The sequence below is a fragment of the Lodderomyces beijingensis genome (genome assembly GCF_963989305.1).
Source record: "Lodderomyces beijingensis strain CBS 14171 genome assembly, chromosome: 3".
Classification (NCBI taxonomy): domain Eukaryota; kingdom Fungi; phylum Ascomycota; class Pichiomycetes; order Serinales; family Debaryomycetaceae; genus Lodderomyces; species Lodderomyces beijingensis.
In genome coordinates this window covers 1,855,825-1,875,491 of record NC_089972.1, presented here as the reverse complement: position 1 = coordinate 1,875,491, position 19,667 = coordinate 1,855,825, and the positions used below count along the sequence as shown (strand labels likewise).

Below are 19,667 nucleotides of genomic sequence, written 5' to 3'. Positions count from 1 at the left end.
ATGGGATCGACGGGGGGATGCTGGTGTGAAATGCTGCTGCACTTTTAGAAATGAAAGGCAATTTTTTCTGTGTGCAATGTAAAGTTGTTTTAGCTTGATGTTGAAAACTGCATTCACCTATCGCTCAACGTAGAGGGAGCTGATGCTACTACTAGAACTAGAACCACCGCCATTACCACTATCACTAAGCTATCTCTACAATCAACGAAAGGCATCGCGAAAAAATATCTACTTGTTCATTAAGTGTCGCTCTATTTAGCAGCGGATCCTCTAGCACCACCGCCTTGTTTAATCAACTCTAATGTCTCTTCACTCAAGTCCGCCTCTGGTAATTGCTTCTCTCCTTGTCCACTAGGCTTGGGCAAAAAGCCAATCTTGATCAAATAGGCAATATAAGTGCCCATCAACTCAACAGTAACACCGTTGCCCGCACTGACATCTTCACCAGTCAACTCCTTGTCCATCACCAACGACTTTCTGGTGTTTGTGTCATCCAACTCGGGAGCCTTGGTATCCTGAGGCAAGTTTTCCAATACAAAATGCAACAATGGGAACAATGCACTCTCTTTGCTTTCCTCAACAACAAATCTCTCCAACGCACTCGTCCATTGCGGGTAATCAGCTGGGGCAATTTCGTAGCCATACGATTTCAAACTGGCCAAGAAATCATTAAATTGAATCCGGGGATGTCCCGTGACATGAGCCACAACCAACTCATCTGCACTGGGCGGACTCAACGCCACCGAGGTGACGACTCGAGCAACATGATCTACAGGCACCATGTTGACATTATTGGTGATCTCGGGATATAAACCCAACTCGGCCACACCTTTTAACATCCGAAGCAAGAAATCGTCTGTGTTTGAAGCACCAGTTTCAGTGAAACCGGTAACGTAACCGGGCCTTATGATACACCCACGCAACCCACGTTCACCGGCACGGCGAATGATGTACTCGGCACTCCATTTGGATTGTCCATATCCAGTGCCCAATCCATGAGCTGAACCATGCAAGTCGTCGCTTTCAAGTAAGCCAGCTTTACCTTGCAGGATCAATTCATCGGATACATTGACAAAATAATCCGTGTCCAAAGCAGAAGTTGACGATACGAATGAAAAGTATTTGGGCTTACCATCAGCCGCCAAATTCAACACATTAACTGTTCCAATGACGTTGGCATCACGCAATTGCGAATATGGGTAAACCCAATGCACAAAGGCACCATTGTGGATAATGACATCGATTGTATTCGTCAATTCACTCCATTCTTTGTCGGTCTGGCCAAATTGTTCCTTGGACAAGTCGCCCAAGACAACTTCAATCTTATCAGCCCAAGATTCTTGCCAAATGCCAAACGTCTTGCCCGTTTGGCGGACTCTTTCCAATCCGGCCTCTTTGGATTTAGCTCGAACATGAGCAAATATCTTGACATCGAGCTTACCTTTTCTTGCCTCGAGCAAATCTCGAATGATAAACGAGCCCAAAAATCCAGTGGCACCAGTGACAAACACATTAACGGACTTGCCTGGCAATTTCGTCAAGGACTGGTAATTAGCTCTCAAGGCAGTCTGAGACAAGTTTTTAGCATCTTCAGCATAGTCAACGCTCACATCTTCGTTTTTGTCGCCAGCTTCATTGTTTCCACCTTCAACTTCAACTTGTTGCTTACCGCCTGCAAGTTCAAAATCCTTACCTTTTTGAATGACTTTTTCAACCTCTTTTGCAAACTGCTCAACTGTGGGATTTTTGAAAATCACACCAAGCGGGATTTCGATATCGAGTTTTTTCCTCAACTCGAAAATCATTCTCGTTCCTAAAATCGAGTGACCACCCAAATCAAAGAAGGAATCGCTCTTTGATATCGTTGCTGGTCTGTTGGGCAAGACTTCAAACCAGAGATCTTTAATCTCCTTCTCCAACTTGGTCAATTCTTCCTGTTCTGCTGCATAAACATCCTGGGCCGACGCGCTTAATCTCGAAACGGCAGCTAATTGGGCAGTATCCGGGAATGGCAATTTTGGTTTATCGACTTTACCATTAGGGTTCAAAGGGAGTTTAGCGAGTGGCACAATAATGGTAGGGATCGCATATGAGGCAAGTTTCTTTTTCAAATATGCCTTGATGTCCTTGATCAATTCACGATAAGCCACTAACCCTTGCACAATAGGATCCTTTGACTCCTCGACTGAGTCGTCAACTTCGGGGGATTTGAAAATGGCCAATTCGGGAGAATCCTTGGGCACGATATACGAAACCAACGTTGGCTCTTCGTTTTTATCCCTCCTCACCAACGTGACATTCTCGCGAACCAAAGGATGCTGCGATAAATGGGTGTCAATCTCACCCAATTCAATTCTAAAGCCTCTAATCTTGACTTGGTCATCGGCTCTACCACAGCATTCCACGTTTCCATCAGGCAAATATCTACCCAAGTCACCGGATCTGTACATTCTGTCTCTTGGACCCAACCATCCTTCACTTCTCCATTGCTGCTGCAGCTCCTCCTCCTCCTCCTTGTGAGCTTTCTCTTCATCTTCCTTAACCCATATAGAAGGATCCACGTACCAATTGGTGATAAACTTTGCCGCATTCAAATCAGGCAAGCCGCGGTAGCCCTCAGCTAAACCGGCAGCACGCACATAAATCTCACCAACTTCACCAACTCCACAGGTTTGCGACCGGTCGTTCCTATTGACGACCAATAACTGGACATTATGCATACCAGTGCCCGCGGGCATGACATCTTTCAAATTCTTCAAATAAGTTGGGTTTGATTTTCTACTTTCAATCTCGAAATAAGAAACAGATCTCTGGGTCTCGGTAGTTCCGTACATGTTGACAATGTAGACATTCTCTGCCAAACTCTGCAACCTCAAGCAATCTCTCTTGGTCAAGATATCACCAACGAAAAAGGCATGGTGCAAAGATGGGATGGCCGTGGTGGCTTGTGCACTCAAGAGTTGACCCATAGCTGGCGTCAAGTGTGTCACCGTGGCACCATACTGCGCCATCCATTCGGCCAATTTCCCAGGGGTACCGATATCATCAGCCGTGGGGACCAACAATTGAGCACCCAAGAACAAAGGTGTAAACATATCCCTCTGGATTGGATCGTGGGCGATACCTGACAACATGGTAAACTTGTCATTTTCAGATAATCCAAACCGCTTGGCCATCCAGGGGAAATAATAAGCCAAGGAGTAGTGGCGGCCCAATACTCCCTTGGGAATACCTTCGGATCCAGAAGTGAATGACAATGTAGGGTTGGAATCTGGACCAACTACGACTCCCGTGGGTTGATCTTTGAATTTTACAAATTCAGCCAAACAGTCTTGCTGTTCCAGTTTTATATCCTCACCACCAACCAAGCTTCCATCGTCATTGATTTTCAACTGCGGTATCGTAGTGATGACATCCAACTCGTCCGTAATGTAATCAGTCACCAATTTATCCAAAGTTCCAGCTTTCTCCAATACAATCAACCCTTTGGGTTTAGCCACAGACAAGTAGATGTTTTGACGTGCTGGTGGGTACGCCGGGTCAATGACTGAGAAGGTAGCGCCGGCTTTCAAGACACCCATCACGGCAACCATGAGGTCGACGCCACGATAAGCGTAGATCATGACAATGTCGCCCTTTTTGATCCCCGTGGATTTCAAATAGTTGCCCACGATATTCGAGGCTTGGTTGATTTGTTTATAAGTGAACGTTCTGGTTTTCGAATTGGGGTCCATAAACGACGCGGTCTCAACCACGCACGTTCTTTCCGGGTGCAGCTGGGCATTTTGGGCAAAAATGTCCTGGATGGCACCTCGGTATCCGCTCCAATCCAAATCCAAAGTTGGATCGGGCAACGCCAGTATTTGCCGCGGGGTAACCAAATTGACCTTTGTGATGGTGACTGAGGGGTCGTCCGATACAGCAGCCACGTACTGGGCAAGCTGCTCTGCAAAGATCTTGATCCTCTCGTTGGAGTACAACAAGGCATTGAAATGGATGCTAAACTTGTTGTTCTCGCTAAAAATGGCCAAGTCGCGGATGCACCCTTCAACTGACGTGTTCAATTGCTGGTTGGCATTGGCATGCTGGTACGAGACTTTGAACAACTCCGGGTGCTCGTCCAAGTTTTTCGCAACCTTGATTCTCTCGCTCAATTGGGTCAAGTCCTTATAGGAGACTTCATAAGCACACTTGGTGCATTCCTCCTTGACTTTGGTGACCAAGTCTTGGAACTTCAACTCCGGCGCCATGCTCAACCTGATTATGAACGAGGGCAGGTTGGCTGACTCATCTGTCGCAATAACAATATCCTCATCGCCCGTCAACCTGTAGACCAAAGCCGCAAACACCGCCAACCCACTCTGGAAATCCTTGGGTGCTCGAGGCACACTAAACTCATACGTGCCTTCCACCGACTTGTTGTTGGCCGGCTTCAAGTAGTCGTGTGGTAGCACAGACAACGTGGGGTTCTCAAGATACTTTAACCAAAAGTCAGACATCCTTGGCAACGCTATGTGTCAACTACGAAGGGCAGAGTCGGTGGTTAATCAAATTGGTTTGGTCTTCCTGCTGTCTCAATTGATTGTAAAAAAAAAATTCAGTGGAATATCGCGCGCTTCTCCCCTGTTCTCGCCCCGGATCCCGCTCGCCTAAAGTATGGGCTGAGATACTCCCAGAGGGAGAAAAAAATATAGGAAGTAAAATTCTGCAGTCCCTGTGAGGTTCCCTTTCTATGACTCAATCGTTAACTCTGGCTGGATAGCGGGCATGAGACCGGTATTTTTTAATTTTGTTGCAGCCGGGAACATGCTATGATTTATGATTTACTGTTTGTTGTATTACAAATGGGACTGGTGAAAATGACGCGTGAAAAATGGAAAAAACGATGGAAATACTGAAATATATAGTAGAGTAAAGAATGGAAATGGAAAATCAAGGAATTTTTTTTTTTTCAATATAGAAAAGGGTCTAGGTCTATGTTTGTTCTCCACCTCAGTTCATAAACAAGAATTGCAAATCATCGGGAGTGAGCCTGCTGATAGCAGCCTGGTCATGGTTGATTGTAGCGTTGATCATGTTGGCCTTTTTATCCTGCAACTCGATGATTTTCAGCTCGATGCTATCTTCAATGCAAAAACGGGTGATTCGAATTGGTCTCTTTTGTCCAATTCTGTGCACTCTATCCATTGACTGCCATTCAACACTGGGGTTCCACCATGGATCCATTAGAAACACTTGCGAGGCCTCGCACAAGTTCAAAGCAACACCTCCGGCTTTCAACGACACCAAAAACACCTCGACTTCGGTATTGTCCATGAAATACTTGATGGTATTGTCACGCTGCTGCGGGGTCATGGACCCCGACAATTTGGCAGTTTGGAAACCTGCTCTTTTCAATCTCCACTCAATCAAATCCAACATCGACGTGAATTGCGAAAATACAATCGATTTGATGGTATGCTTGTCCGACCGGAGCTTGTAAAGCTCTTCGACCAATGCTTCAATCTTGGTGGAGGACCTCCATTCACCACCATGCGAGCCTTGCTTTATCCTATTGACTATAGAAGCCTTTGTAAATAGCTCTTCGTCCACTTCAATCGAGGGCTGTTCCAAGTCGATCGCCAATCCAATGTGACATACGGGACAGGTCAATTTAGCGTTTTGGCCATCAAAGGACTCAACGTATTCCTGGATGCACATTCGGCAGAATCGATGATGACACTTGGATTCAATCGGTTCTTCTGCTTCATCGTCACAAAGCTGGCACATGATTACCCCATCAATCAGGTTGGCAATTTGATTGGTGCCAAACCTTTTCAAGACCAAGTCGGGGTGATCGGCAAGCTGTCTCATTCTAGTAATCAAGGTAAAGATGTTTGCATAGTTGTTCAAAACGACACCATCGGCGACATAATCATTGAACTTCCTCTTGGAGTCACTATAAAGTGAGGTGTACAAATCTCTCTCTTCTTCATTAAACCTATCGAGACGAACTTCAACTATTCTTGGGGGTAGTCCCAAATCATCTGCTCGCTCAATCTTGGTTCTACGCAACATGATATTGTCCAACAAAGTCCTGAGATTTGTAAAACTTTCCATGCCGTCGCCTTCCAACCCAAACTTGAGAATATTCTTCAACATGAAATGGTTGAAGAAATTCGTGTGCAACATACCAGTGTGGCCACATCCATCACAGGTGCGACCATTGGAAAACTTCCATTCGTTGCTTTTGCAGTCGCATTTGGTGCAGAAATACATGTGGAACGGGTCCATCTTCATATATCGAATAAGCGAATAAATCTCACCTATTCTGTTTTGCAATGGGGTACCAGTCAAACACCACCTCTTTCTGGTGTTTAAATGATTAGCAGCTCTCGCGGTGTTGGAAGTACGGTCTTTTATATTGTGGGCCTCATCCAACACGACTCGGTAAAAGGGCGTCGAATGTAATGCGGATTTTTCCTTGACTAGCTGGCCTTTTCTGCGGAAACCATACATCTGCTTTCTAAACGAGGACTCGAGCACCGAGTACGAGGTCAAGATGACATCGTATTTTTCAAGCTCCGACGATTTATTGACCCTCGTGTTTCCGTGAAATAACAACACTTTCAACTTGCCATCGGTGTGCTTTTCAATTTCGTTCTTCCACTGCATCAACGCCACAGTGGGACCAACAACCAAATTCGGCTTCTTTGCTGGATCATCCATAAACAAGCCAATCGTCTGGATGGTTTTTCCCATACCCATCTCGTCTGCCAAGATCCCGCCTTGGAATCTTCCTTCTTCTTGCTTCAAGAGCCAGTTCAAGCCTTCGAGTTGGAAAGGCAACATCCTGATGCTCATCCCTTCTGGATGTGGAGCTCGCTCCGGTTTGATCTTTTCACACGTTTTCAAATTAGGAAACACATCTATAAGCTCAGGGTGCTGGAGGTAGAGGTTATTTGTAGTTCGCTCGAAATGAGTCATCTTGACCTTTGGCGCCCTCTTGCTCTTTGGTGCTGCCTTCCTTTTCCTGGGCGTTTTCTTTGCTGGTGTCTCTGCCGCCGCTGCTGCTGCTCCACCATTCTGAGACCTAGTCGGCACGCGTCTAGCGGAAAGTGGCGTGTTTTCTTCATCATCGGACGAGATGTTGATGGCGGTGTTGGAACTGCGGCCATCGCGTCGTATCTCTCCCACGAGTTCGTATTCATTAGACGTGTCGCTGTCGCCAGCCTGGTCCTCCAAACTCAACGTGAACTCCTCGTCTTCCTCATCCGATGACGAGGAAGACAACGTTGGTGCCCTTGCTGGTGCTGGGGTCTTCCTCTTGGGTGTGGGTTTGCTTGTCACGGCCGAGCGCGTCCTCTTTGCGCGTACTGGCATTTCAACATTGGCAAACGTGTCGGAATCAATCTCCACTTCCTCATCTTCGTCGTTGTCACTCTCGGGGTCACTAGCTTCAACGTAGGAGGTCCGCTTGGCACTTGCCCTTCGAGGTGTTCTGCGGGTGTTGTTGCCAACTTTTCTCCTCTTGGTGTTCTTGTCGTTCACCACAAAACCACCCTGAATGCTTGAATCGGAATCAGAGTCTGACATGCTACCTGGAAGAAATAAAGGCTTTAAATGCGAGAATGAGTGTGGGGGGAGGTTAGGTGTCAGTTGACCTCTATGTGTGATACACTCGAAAGACTGTCCAAAAGTGGGAGTGTCAAGTACCCCTGGTGCAAGATATATTTCAATAGGAAAGTGGCTCACTTTTGGGTGGGAAATTGAATAAATTGCAGCAATTGCGCATTTTTCAACAAGAGATGTTCACATCTCGCCCACGGCATATAGCAAGGATTCGAGATGCATACACCCTCTCCATCACTCTCAGATACCCTCCCACCCGCTAAGAAACATGAGCAAGGCTTTTTTGCCACCTTTCCTTGCGGCTACAAATGAACCAGACAGACCATGCGAGGGTCAAGATCAAATGAAAAACTCTTAGAGAATACCGCCAACATCAGCGTCAATCTGAACTCTGACAACGTCTTTCTTTTTGCCCGAGAAAAAAAATTTTTTTTATTAATTAATCATCTATCTATATGGTTCCAGCAGCTGCAGCTTTTTCGGTTCTTTCGGCGTCGAAAAGGAAATCCTTATAGGACTTGTCAAAAGTGTGAACTCTGATGAAACCGTCTTCTCCTCCACTACTGTAGCCGGTACCATCTGGATGCACAGCCACCGTGTTCAAAGGACCGAAATGGCCCTTGACACGGCCAATCTCCTCTTCGAAAATCTTGTGGTAGAATCTAGCTTCGAATTTACCTTGTGATTCAGCTGTGGTGGTGACGTTTCTTGCTTCTTGACCTCCTCCCAAGATAACAAAGTCCTTGAGTGGGGTGATTGCTGCCGTGTTCATGGGTGCATCGGCCTTGTACACTTTTAAAATCTCAAACAGGTCAACATCGACAATAACGGCGCATTTGTCCTTTGACGAAGTGATGAAATATGACCTGTCCTCCGGTGCAAACTGTATATCTGTAACGCTAACGTTTTTCTCTTCATTGTGTATTCCGTGCGCTTGCAAAGTATTGAGTAGCTTGCCGGTGGTTGCATCGTATTTCGAGACGTATCCATTGTCATGGCCAGCGATTATGAACGTTCCATCGTCCGACCAGCCTGCAACATTAGCCTTTGCTCCATCTGGCGCAGTTTCAATAACCAAAGATGGCGTCTCGGGCTGCTGGCTCAACGAGGATGCATCGCTGTTGATGTCGTAAACTGAAATTGTACCAATGTGGCCCATAACTTGGTCTGCAATGACCAACAACTTGGATCCGTCGGGTGAAAAGGAGACTCTCCTCACGGGCGACGGACTATTCCATGTGTAAACGCATTTGCCGTTTTCCACTGTCCACAACTTGACTGCCAAGTCACCTCCACCGGTGACACACAACAGAGACTCGGGGTTGACGTCAATAGACCAGATCACACCTTGGTGTCCTTCCAAAGTGCCGAGTCTTTCACCGTTGGAGGAGTACCATATGGAAGCAGCATTATCTTTTGCTACGGAGAAAAGCAAGTCTCCCTCTCTGTTGTATTTCACTTGAGTCAAGGAACGCTCATGTCCCATCAACTTTATTGGTCTCATGGCTGATGATTAAGTAGGTGGTGATGGCACTAATACCCTGGGTGTCTATCTCATGAATAGTGGGATTTACATCAGAGGTGAAAAATAATGCGAAAAATTTTGTACCTTTCTCAGTCGTGTGTCAGGTGACACATATTCATTACTACAGAACCATAGAGTAGAAGCCATTACCACCACTACCACCAACAAGATCAACAGACATCTTCAATAACTCTGTCTTTACCATCATGATCTCCATACTCCAACTTCAACTTCCTATTGAACAACTCCAATAGCCAGTCAAAGCACAATTTGGTCACAGCGGGATCGTATCTGCCTTTACTATTTTCATCTCTCACAAACGCATGTTGCGCATCGTTGATCTCGATAAAGGTCATGGCAACATTGTTACGTCTCAATTCCTTCCTGATCAAGTCCCTGCCTTCCAAAGGAACATGGTTATCCTTGTCGCCAAAGATCATGATGATTTCACCTTTGATCTCAGCGCATCTCTTCAAGGAATCGTCATCCATTCCTTTGCCCAAGGCGTGTTTGTGGATGTCGGTGGCAAAGAAACAAAAGGCGGCCCTGACTCTGGGGTCCAACGAAGCTCTAAACGCCAAGTGGCCACCGAGACACATGCCCGTGGCGCCAATGCTGCCGTTGCACGTGGGCAAGCTCAACAAGTACTTGATGGTCAAATCATTGTCTTCGTCGTAGGATTTCAATTCCTTTTGGATCTTGTAGTCGTTGCCCTTGTCGGTTCCAACGTCGTCGTAAGCCAAAGGCTCTGGACCTTCGAAATTGTGGTAGACTGAAGGTGCGGCTACGATAAAGCCCTGGCCGGCGATATCCTTGGCGAACCTGGCGACCGGTGGCGTCACCTGGTAGATTTCACTGTAGACTACAACACCGGGGAACTTTACCTTGGGGTAGTTGGGGATCTTGGGGTGGAAGGTGAAAATACGCATGGTTGTGCCATCTGCGGTTTCAACGTCATGATAGGATTCTTCGATTAACATTTTTGGAAAGCGGGTGCGGGTATACTCAATTGAAGTGGTTGTTTGAGTCAGTAAAGAGGTTAAGAACAAGACCGGTCTTCACAATCAATATATATATCTAGCTGATACATAAATATATATGTAGCAGTCAATTGTAGGTTTCCCCCCCTCCCCCCTCCCCCGTGGATATAAATCGGTGGGTTTTAACCAATCGGAAAATAAAAAAAATTACGAGAGACCGAGAGGGAGAGAAAACCCGCTTTGGTCCCCAAACCTCCCCACACAATCCCTTTCTTCCAAAAGCCAAGAAGTCGACACATTTCATTCCTACATAATTAGGCAGATGGTATGTACATGTATACACAGATCTAATAACTCTCCCACACGCGTGTTCTTTCCAATTGGTCCTTCCCCCCTCTAGCCTCCGTCCCATGTCTATGTTTTTTTTTTTCCTGATAATAATACGAATCAGACCTTCGATCATATCATATTTCCAGAACGAAAGACAAACAGAAGAAAAAAACACGTCTGTGGTGCTGCTTTATTTCTTCAGAGCACCACCAGCTAATCGTTCAGCTTCTTTCCTGGCATCAGCTGAGGTAAGAGGAAAAAAATTCATGTCAGTAAGTGAAATCTACAATTTGTCAGTTTTCAATCCAACAATCGTAACATACCTGCTGCTTGTTTTGCCCTCATGGCATTGGCATCATTCTCCATTCTTTTATTCTTGTCGCCTTGCTTCTGGCTCTTTTTCGCTTCCTCCTGTTTCTTCTGGTTCTTAGCTCTCGCTAGATCCCGTTGATTTCCTCTGGCCATCTCTACTGATTTCACCCACACAAAAAAAAAACAAGCAAATAAAAAAAAAGGGAATAACGGGGCCTCGGTTCAAGTCTGGTTGACCTTGGGGCCTCGGTTCAGTCTGGTTGACCTTGGGGTCTGGCGGTGTTTTTGATGCTTGAACTCGAATTAAATTTTTTTCTCTTTTTTTTTTCGTGAGTATGTTGTTATCACCAAAAAGCTATGTCGTCGGAAATGTCCAAAAAAAGAAAAAGCATCCCCTCAGAATTTGGCTGTAGGGTAATGTGAAAGCGTGGGCGTTGCGGCGACATTTGGTAGACAAAATACGCTCTAATGAATTTATAAAACTATCAAATATATATTTTAGTTAATCTACTGCTCTTTCATCTCGGTGATGAGACCACGGTCTTTCTTTGGATCATAGGGCACCAACAAGAACTTGGAAAACTTTTTCAAATTTTCAACCCCGCGGATTTCAGTCCCCAATAAGGGCATCTTGACCAAGTGGTAGTCTTCGTAAAGTTCGGCCATTTGGTCCAAGTACTTCTTCTGCATCTTCCATCTGCTTACGCATCTCAGACAGGGGTGTTCGTCGTCCTCGGCAAAGAGCAATTGGTTGACCACGATGGAGTTGACGTCCATCTTGTACGACATCAACTCTTGAATCATTCTTTCCGTTTCGTAAAGCGACAAAAACTCTGAAATGCAAACGCAGACAAATGTAGTCAACTCAGGGTCGGTAAACTGTTCATTCACCTCGGCAACGTTTTTCTGCACTTCGTTCAATTTTTCAAACATATCCTGTTGTCCTCCGGCTCCGCCGCCCAACATGCTCATCATGGGCCCCAATTTGCCCGATAATTGCTGGAATTTGCCCAACAATTTCTGCAAGGTGGAAGGCAATTGTAGGAAACGCAACGTGTGTCCCGTGGGAGCAGTGTCAAAGATGATTGTTCGATACGAGATCTTGTCCTTGCTGTCATTTTCACCAACTTTTTGGTTCTTGATGTGTTTCAAGACTTCCATAAACGACAAGGCTTCATCGATACCAGGTATCGACCCAGTCATGTCGTTCATTATGCTCTTCAAAGGGTCGTTGGGGTCGTTGTTGTATTGCTGAGCTTGTTGTTGCAAGTCGCTCATGGCAGCTTCAGGGTCGATTTCCATGCATGACAAATTCAGCAAACCTTCAACTTTTCTAGCATCTTTGCCGAACTTTTGGCAAAATGCATCTGACAAATTGTGTGCTGGATCAGTAGAAATTAGCAAAAACTCCGAGTCCGGGTGTTGCAATGCTAGTTGCACGGCGATTGACGATGATGTAGTGGTTTTGCCGACTCCTCCTTTACCTCCCACAAATATCCACTTTAGCGTATCTTGTTGGATCAACTCTTTTAAAGTTGGATCTAAGTCGAAATCCATGTTCGTGGTGGTGCTGCGTTTCAAAAGTAATCGTGATCGTGGTGTGAATGTGCCAGCGGGGCGTAAATTCTCTATCACAGCGCAGTTTTCTGCAACAAAAAAACGGAAAAAAAAATCGCCTCCGACGCCGCACGAGTTGCACAAACCGTTTTCACCAAGCGTGGGAAGAAAAAAAATTGATACGACGGGGCCTTTTACAACCTTCAACAGTTGTACTTTTGAATCGTATCTACATCAAATGTGATAGATAACCGCATGATTTGTTTTTTCTTCACGGAACACACTTCTGTGGTGGTTAAAACCTCTGCTTGAGATGTTTGTAGATTTTTCATGTGGTGCGATTGCGAAATATTATGGAATCTGTGAAATACGCCGAAAACCGCTTTCTCACGGCAAGGTTTCATTGTGAGAGATCTCCCTTGTACGGCATGGTTCGTTTTTCTCACGGAACACACTTCTGTGGTGGCTAAAACCTGTGCTTGAGATGTTTGTAGATTTTTCATGTGGTGCGATTGCAAAATATTATTGCATCTGAGGTTATGGTGAAATACGCCGGAAACCGCTTACTCACGACCCGGTTTCCCTATGAGAGATCTCCCTTGTACGCCCTCCTGTATCCAACTCAAGCTGCGCTCTCTTCAACGAGGTGGCAAAGATAAAGCCTCCAAAATCGCAATAAAAAAAAACAAAAACATTTGGCAAAAGGTGGTCAACTCCAAAGCCTTAGATATCAAACTTTGATACTCTTGAAACTCCTCTTCTACTTTCCAAGGTCTCAAAACTCAACTTACTTCCTTGCTCAGAAAGATAAACTCCGGTAAACTCTTTCATCATTTGAGTGCCATGACCATTGGCCACTATAAGATAACAAATTTGCAGCCATAGGGGGGAAACGCCCTTGGAGTGTACATTTGGTAGCGCAAGCCGCAGCCTGTATATAGCCACCAGCCAATCAACTCGATGTGGAAACAAATACAAGCGCCAACCCCGGAGAAAGACACCACCACAGGCATAGTACAGATATAACGCAGAAATTTAACTCAAGCAGGCCCTTCCTTTTTTTTTATTTTGGAAAACTTTCACACCAACCAACTCCCACCCAGGAAACTACAAACAGATCCAAATCAAACATGTTGTCGCGTCTCGGCCTCAGAGCACACACCCTCGTCAAACCAGCAACAACAACACAGCTCATCCGCTCGATAAAGACAATTCCCCAACCACCAGGATTCATCGTGGGAACTGTGAACGACGCCTACGTTCCACCCAAACCACACAAGCTCGAAGGCTCGCTCCACTGGACCGCCGAGAGGTTAGTCAGTATCGGATTGGTGCCACTTACATTGGCGCCGCTTTTCACTGGCGCCCTGACTTTGGTTGACTCGACTTTGAGTGCGCTTTTGCTCTATCACTGTTACGCTGGGTTCCAATCTTGCATCATTGACTACATACCCAAGAGAGTCTATGGTGCGTACCATAACTATGCTATGTATTTGTTGACTTTGGGCACTGCTGTGGCTGGGTACGGCGTTTATGAGATTGAGAAGAAGGAAGGTGGCTTGTGTCATATCGTTGGTAAAGTCTGGGCTGCTTGATTGGTGGTGGTGTTTTTGTTCAATTAGTTTAGGATATACAAATGGAATGAGAAGAACATTTTTTTTTCAAATAGTTGGAATCAATTGAACGTTTTCTTGGATTGCGAGAAGATTTTGCTTGCGTTCGTCTTGCTGCTTTTCTAATCTTTCAATGCTTCACGTACGTTTATCGTAGTTTAGAATGGAATCGTTTTAATTGAGAGAAGGCAGAAAAGGTAAAGGTTGTACCTTGTAAGAGCTTACTGTTGACGGCTGTTAATTCTGCAGCCCATGCGTAACACTCTGTTTGTTTTTTCTTTTGGCGACGCTGCCAGAATTTAGATCAGCCACTCAAGCAAGACCCTTACAAGAGAACCCAGAGCCCAACATGAAAAAAGATCTAGTGAAAGAAACAAATCATTGTTATGTCGTGGTATTTTAAAATCGTGGTTGAGAACCTCTCGTGTAATTTTTTGGTTTTTTTTTTGGTTTTTTTTGGTTTTTTTTTTTGCATCCTTCAACTAATTCAAGCACCGTTGTAAATATAATTCAAGCACAGTTTTAAATAAAATCCAAATAACATAGCAGAAACAGCAATGACCATGGTCAGGACCCGTTGTTTTTCTTCAGCTGATAATTTAATGAGTGAGACTTTTGAATTGACAATATTGGCTATGCTGGACTTTGCTGAGGAGGAGGTGGTGGTGGTGGTGGAGGACGACGAGGATGACGAAGATGAGGAAGAAGAAGAAAAACAACCCTGGGTGGAATTATGATGAGTATTTGAATGATTCAAAGTTGAAGCGGGATCTTCCACTTTCGGGAAAGGCTCAACTTCCTTTGCATGGTGATGATTTGTCGTTATAATCGAGGACGAAGATAGGTTTTCATTATATAGTTCTTTTGACGATTTTCTCGATTGACCAGTTGTAGAGTTTTCCCGACTATCATGCTCCAGCTCGCTGTCGCTATCGTCGTCGTCGTTATCCGACAGCGGTGGTGTAAGCTCAATCGTGTCCTTGAATGACGTGCTTTTCATAGACCCCAGTCCGTCTAGATTTTTCAAGTTGTCCCGCACCGAGGGGGTCCGCGAGAGATCCATTATGAATCCATTGATTGCCTCCGACACCAAATTGTGAGCATTTTCCAACTCTGCATCTTCAGTAGTGCACGTCGAAGCGTCAACAAATTTCTTTTCTGGTATAGTCTTGGGCTTTGCTTGTAGTAGCAACACCTCCAACGTTGTCTTTTCCACGTGAAGGTCTTCCAACTCTTTGCATTTCAACTTGTCTGCAGCTTCAAACTGTTCGAGTTTCTCCTGTAGTCTCTGTACTTCTTCGGCCAATTTTGATTTTTCCCGCTCGGAGGATTTGACTTTTTTATTTAACGCGTTGATCTTGGCCAAGTTCTCCTCCAATATCAGTTCTATTTTCGCCTCAATCTTTTTTTTCTCGTCTTTTTCCTTTAGAAGCTCCTCTTCCAATGCTTTGGATTTTTTGGAAAACTCTTGATTCAAATGTTTTCGATTCAAGGTGTCCAACTCTGCTTGGTAATTTGTCAAAAAAGTCTGGAGCGACTCCAAAGACGAGCTTTGCTGCTTGACTCTTGACAAGTTCAAAGCCAAGAGGTTGATTACACTTTCCAATGTTGTCGTGCTAGTGATTTGGGAGTTGTTGTAAATGCCTGCATTTGCCGATGAAAAAAGTCCCAACAAGTCCTCTTCCAAATCGGGATTAACGTCTCCAAACAAAGCAGAGTCAAAATGTAGATGCGCATTGGGATGTGGATGCATATGCAGAAGCAGGAGCAGAAGCCGCGGCCGCTGTTGTTGTTTAAGGCACTCGTGTCCTTCCCCCCCTTCCTCGCCTTCTTCTCCTTCTTCTCTTTCTTCACCTTCACCTTCACTTTCTGCATTGATTTTCCGATATATTTCTTCAATAAATGCTAGATGTTTAAATTCTGGGGTATCAAACTGGCCATTGTCCTGTTGTATTTGCTGCTGATGTTGATGTGGATGTTGAAGATGATGTTGTGGATGATGCTGCTGAAATAACGGCGATTTGGTATTAGCAACAACACTTATATTTTCAATTCTTAGACTGATTTGCTTGTGAGTCGACTCCGCTTGGACATTGAACCCAAGACAAACAAGATCACCTTTTTTAACTTCTGCCGGCTCATTGTTTAGCCTCACGTCATTTAAATAGGTTCCGTTCGACGATCCCAAGTCCTGTATCATAATCATGCCATTCAGCGGGTCAACATAAATCTGAGCATGGTTTCGACTCAAGACTCTAGAATCAAAATAACCGTTGGTGACGTCTGGCTTGTGCTTTGTTCCCGTGGGTCGACCTAGTTTAGTCGTTTCAGGATATATGGCAATGGGTAAATGTTTTTTCACAAAAGTATCATTCAACGGTAAAAGGGTGACATAGTATTGCATTTGACATCTTTTCCTTGGGTTCATATGTGATATCGAAGCATCGGACATTGATTTCGCTGTTGAAGATGACGAAGAAGACGATGATGACGAAGAAGACAAAGACGACGACGACAACGATGAAGACGACGACGGCGATGACGACGTGTATATCGATGAATTGGATGATTTTGGTTTTGTTGGAATATTAACAACTTGCGACCTTGAGTTCGACCGTTTTCTTGAAGCGTTATTTGCTGCAAAGGCATCCTTGGCTTGAACACTGCCATTAAGAGACCCATTCTTGAATTGTCCGTTCTTCAACTGAAGTACCCCGTTTCTTTTTGGTTCGACAATATTGGGAAACACATTGAGAGCAGTGCCGTTGTTCTGTAAAGTGGTGGTGGTGGAGGAATGGTCTCTGTGAGTGCCGCGATACTGGTCATGGATCAAAGGTGAGGAAGTTTCAATCTTCAAAGGTGTATCACTCATCTTACTTTCGGGCACTGGTAATAGTTATACATGGGCTTGTAAGTCTGGATGCCTGGTGGAGTCCATAAAAAAAAAAACCTGATACTTGAAGATCTATGTAATATTAATAGACCTCTGAACGAATTTTTTTTTTTAAAAAAAAGGCCACCAAAATACAGGGTGTTGCTCTAGACCTCCTTTCCCTTGCAACTCCAAGTGTGGGGGGTTTCTTGTAGTTCTTGTAGTTCTACAAGTTGGCGCAGTTGGTGCAGTGGTTTTAGTTGCTTGATGGGGCACTCTTTTAGGGACAAAAGAAATCAGTTGCGACTCGAACAAGTGCTGATGCTACTGCTGCTGGTTTCTCGGTAAAGAAAAAAAAAAGGACCCTGGTTCCTTCCTTCCTTCTGGGGTAAGAAGCAGACTGACTGATGTTTGAGGTCCAACCGTTGCCAGGCCGTTGTAGCTGATGGATGGTGGGAGGTCTTGGTTGAGTTTTTTCTTTAAATTTTTTTTTATTATTAGGCCAGTAGGTGGCACAACGGGTGGTGGTTGGCGGTGGGTGGTTGGCGTGTTGGTAGTGCGAGCGAGGCCACCCGCAGTGTCTCCCTGGCAAAGAGAAAACACAACAATTGGCGTTTGGCGCCCAAACACGCGATTCAAGTGGGCCTTGAACAAGGCATATACAGGCCGCAACTGGTGAAAGGTGAAAGCTGAGACTCGGTCTACAGGTATAGGTACTATATAGCAACTCCTTATAGGTCCAGGCTGAACCTGTGCAAATTTAAATTACTAGCTCCCACCCCTGGCGGTCATCAGCAAAGGTTCACGTGATAACGATGAGCGGCAACAGGCATCAACAACAACGGCAACAAGGACAAGATCCTTTTAATGCGTCGTTGAACAATTTGGAAAGCTGCAATAACTCCCTTCGGGAGTCGATTCGCCTACTTAGAAACTCGTCGGCCCTCATTGAAGAGTCGGTTCTGGACACCCATAGAGTGTCAAAGGCATTGTCCACGCGAAAAGTGTTTGCCTTGGTACCAGAACACGATCTTGAAGATGCTAAGCAATGCTACAAGTCCAACATCACGCCGCAAGTCCATCGCCAGTTGGACAGGTTACAAGACGAAGTAAAGCTGTTGCAGCTGAAGAGAGGTCATTTGCAAAGTAAGTTGAAACTTACAAGAACAAGATTACGTCATTGTGAGCAACAACAGCAAGGGGAAACTAGCGGTGGGGACAGTGACGTGGATTTTGAGCTGTTGTTGAATGATCGAAATTACGACCAGTTGAAAGTAAGAAAGTTCCAAACACTTCGATATAAAAAGAACAGATTGCAGTATACCTTGAGCAGGATTAAGCTGGTTGGTGCTAGTACATAGGAGGTATAGAGGCGCATATGTATATGGGAATCCAACCATTTGGCTTCTCTTTGCTTGTTAGTAATTGGCTTCTCTAGCTCCGAATTTACTTCACACATTTCCAATACAAAACTATCGAAGAAAAGGAAAAGAATAAGAAAAAGAAGCCGTTGTTGTAGTTGTTGACTGGCAAATATCATCAAACGCTACTGACGGCAGTTACAACCTGCCTGTTGTTTCACTCTCTTACTCTCCGCCATCGCAATAGTCATGACTTGCTTTCCCTTGTAGTTTTCTTACCAGAGAAAATATTTACGAACCAGGAGAGAATTATTGAAATAGCTTCAACAAGAAGAACTCCCCCCCTGTCGATATATTATCACTTCATTCGTGAGGTAGTAGAGGTCTAAGACAGCGGATATATACAAAGAATGAAAGTGCCCGCATTAATCAGCTTGGTGTTGTTAACCAACATGGTCGCAGCTAAGAACGTTTTCAACTTGCACCAACTACAGGATCTTACTAAAGAAGAAAACAACGAGGAGGCAGTAGCTGACAAAAGAGACGCTAAAAACACTTTTGATTTGGCTGCTTTGAAAGAATCACTTCAGGAGAAAAGAGACGCTAAAAATGTGGTGGATTTGTCCCGTCTCTCTGACGAGGGCAAGGCAAAGAGGAAAAACACCCCCAACCTAGAGGCTTTGGCTCAAAGGATTTCAAAAGTCACAGTTCAAAAGAGGAAAAACGTGGTCAACTTGAACGATTTCGTCAAGAGCCACGATTTCACCGCTGACAAGAGAGATGCTAAAAACACATTTGATGTAACTCTGTATTTTCAAAATCACCCCTTGGATGCGAAACGTGATCAGCAAGTGCTTGAAAATGACAAAACCAAGCAGGAGGAAAACTTGTATTTCATTTTCAATCAAGTGGATTGCTTCAATAATTTATTACAATCAATCTTGCCTCAACTAAAATCAATCTCGATTTTCGCCGGGTACATCCGAAGCAGCCAGGAGTTCAACACCAAGACCGAGTCAGTTGATCAAAACATGCTCATATTGGCCCCTAGCGATGACGCAATCGAAGATAAATTGTCGAATTTGAAACCATGGGAGTTTCCCCACTCGTTAGATGGCATTCAAGATGAAAAGCAACAAGATGAAATTATCGAATCCAATTTGGAAAATTTTCTTCAAGGCCACATCGTGACCAATTTCGAAAATAAAGTTGATATTGTTCAAGATCAAGATGATAAACTGGGTAAAGTGGTGGTTACCGTATTGGATAACGGTAAAGTCTTGCAGATTAAACAAGACCAATTAACTGAAAAGTTTTCCATTAGACTTGATGGTAAAACAAATGCATGGATTCCCGTTGAATCGGTGAGACAAGTTGAAAATGGATTCATTTTTGTCATTAATGATTCACTAGTTAAACCATGAAAATCATCATCATGAGGATACAACCTTGGGGGACATTACTCAATCGAGGCGGCCCTTTTTTTTGTTTTTTTATCTACTTTAT

At 44.6% G+C, this 19,667-nt stretch overlaps 9 protein-coding genes across 9 annotated transcripts; 3 read left to right on the top strand and 6 right to left on the bottom strand. All coding sequences in view use genetic code 12, as the record gives it.

The window, feature by feature from the left end:
* Positions 1 to 251: 251 nt before the first annotated feature.
* Positions 252 to 4,499, bottom strand: LODBEIA_P28960 (uncharacterized protein; the record flags this gene model as incomplete). Its single annotated transcript, XM_066972945.1, has 1 exon — positions 252 to 4,499. One exon carries the CDS (start codon positions 4,497 to 4,499, stop codon positions 252 to 254), a length of 4,248 nt encoding a protein of 1,415 aa, XP_066829834.1.
* A 493-nt stretch (positions 4,500 to 4,992) lies between these two features.
* On the bottom strand, positions 4,993 to 7,575 carry LODBEIA_P28950 (uncharacterized protein; the record flags this gene model as incomplete). Its single annotated transcript, XM_066972944.1, has 1 exon — positions 4,993 to 7,575. One exon carries the CDS (start codon positions 7,573 to 7,575, stop codon positions 4,993 to 4,995), a length of 2,583 nt encoding a protein of 860 aa, XP_066829833.1.
* A 487-nt stretch (positions 7,576 to 8,062) lies between these two features.
* Positions 8,063 to 9,115, bottom strand: LODBEIA_P28940 (uncharacterized protein; the record flags this gene model as incomplete). Its single annotated transcript, XM_066972943.1, has 1 exon — positions 8,063 to 9,115. The coding sequence occupies one exon, from the start codon at positions 9,113 to 9,115 to the stop codon at positions 8,063 to 8,065; it is 1,053 nt and encodes a 350-aa protein (XP_066829832.1).
* Positions 9,116 to 9,306: 191 nt separating this feature from the next.
* LODBEIA_P28930 (uncharacterized protein) lies at positions 9,307 to 10,116 on the bottom strand (the record flags this gene model as incomplete). The annotated part of the gene is made up of 1 exon (XM_066972942.1): positions 9,307 to 10,116. One exon carries the CDS (start codon positions 10,114 to 10,116, stop codon positions 9,307 to 9,309), a length of 810 nt encoding a protein of 269 aa, XP_066829831.1.
* Positions 10,117 to 11,265: 1,149 nt separating this feature from the next.
* LODBEIA_P28920 (uncharacterized protein) lies at positions 11,266 to 12,315 on the bottom strand (the record flags this gene model as incomplete). The annotated part of the gene is made up of 1 exon (XM_066972941.1): positions 11,266 to 12,315. One exon carries the CDS (start codon positions 12,313 to 12,315, stop codon positions 11,266 to 11,268), a length of 1,050 nt encoding a protein of 349 aa, XP_066829830.1.
* A 1,130-nt stretch (positions 12,316 to 13,445) lies between these two features.
* LODBEIA_P28910 (uncharacterized protein) lies at positions 13,446 to 13,910 on the top strand (the record flags this gene model as incomplete). The annotated part of the gene is made up of 1 exon (XM_066972940.1): positions 13,446 to 13,910. One exon carries the CDS (start codon positions 13,446 to 13,448, stop codon positions 13,908 to 13,910), a length of 465 nt encoding a protein of 154 aa, XP_066829829.1.
* Positions 13,911 to 14,415: 505 nt separating this feature from the next.
* Positions 14,416 to 16,800, bottom strand: LODBEIA_P28900 (uncharacterized protein; the record flags this gene model as incomplete). Its single annotated transcript, XM_066972939.1, has 1 exon — positions 14,416 to 16,800. The coding sequence occupies one exon, from the start codon at positions 16,798 to 16,800 to the stop codon at positions 14,416 to 14,418; it is 2,385 nt and encodes a 794-aa protein (XP_066829828.1).
* An 815-nt stretch (positions 16,801 to 17,615) lies between these two features.
* LODBEIA_P28890 (uncharacterized protein) lies at positions 17,616 to 18,161 on the top strand (the record flags this gene model as incomplete). Its single annotated transcript, XM_066972937.1, has 1 exon — positions 17,616 to 18,161. One exon carries the CDS (start codon positions 17,616 to 17,618, stop codon positions 18,159 to 18,161), a length of 546 nt encoding a protein of 181 aa, XP_066829827.1.
* Positions 18,162 to 18,571: 410 nt separating this feature from the next.
* Positions 18,572 to 19,585, top strand: LODBEIA_P28880 (uncharacterized protein; the record flags this gene model as incomplete). Its single annotated transcript, XM_066972936.1, has 1 exon — positions 18,572 to 19,585. One exon carries the CDS (start codon positions 18,572 to 18,574, stop codon positions 19,583 to 19,585), a length of 1,014 nt encoding a protein of 337 aa, XP_066829826.1.
* Between the last annotated feature and the right edge of the window lie 82 nt (positions 19,586 to 19,667).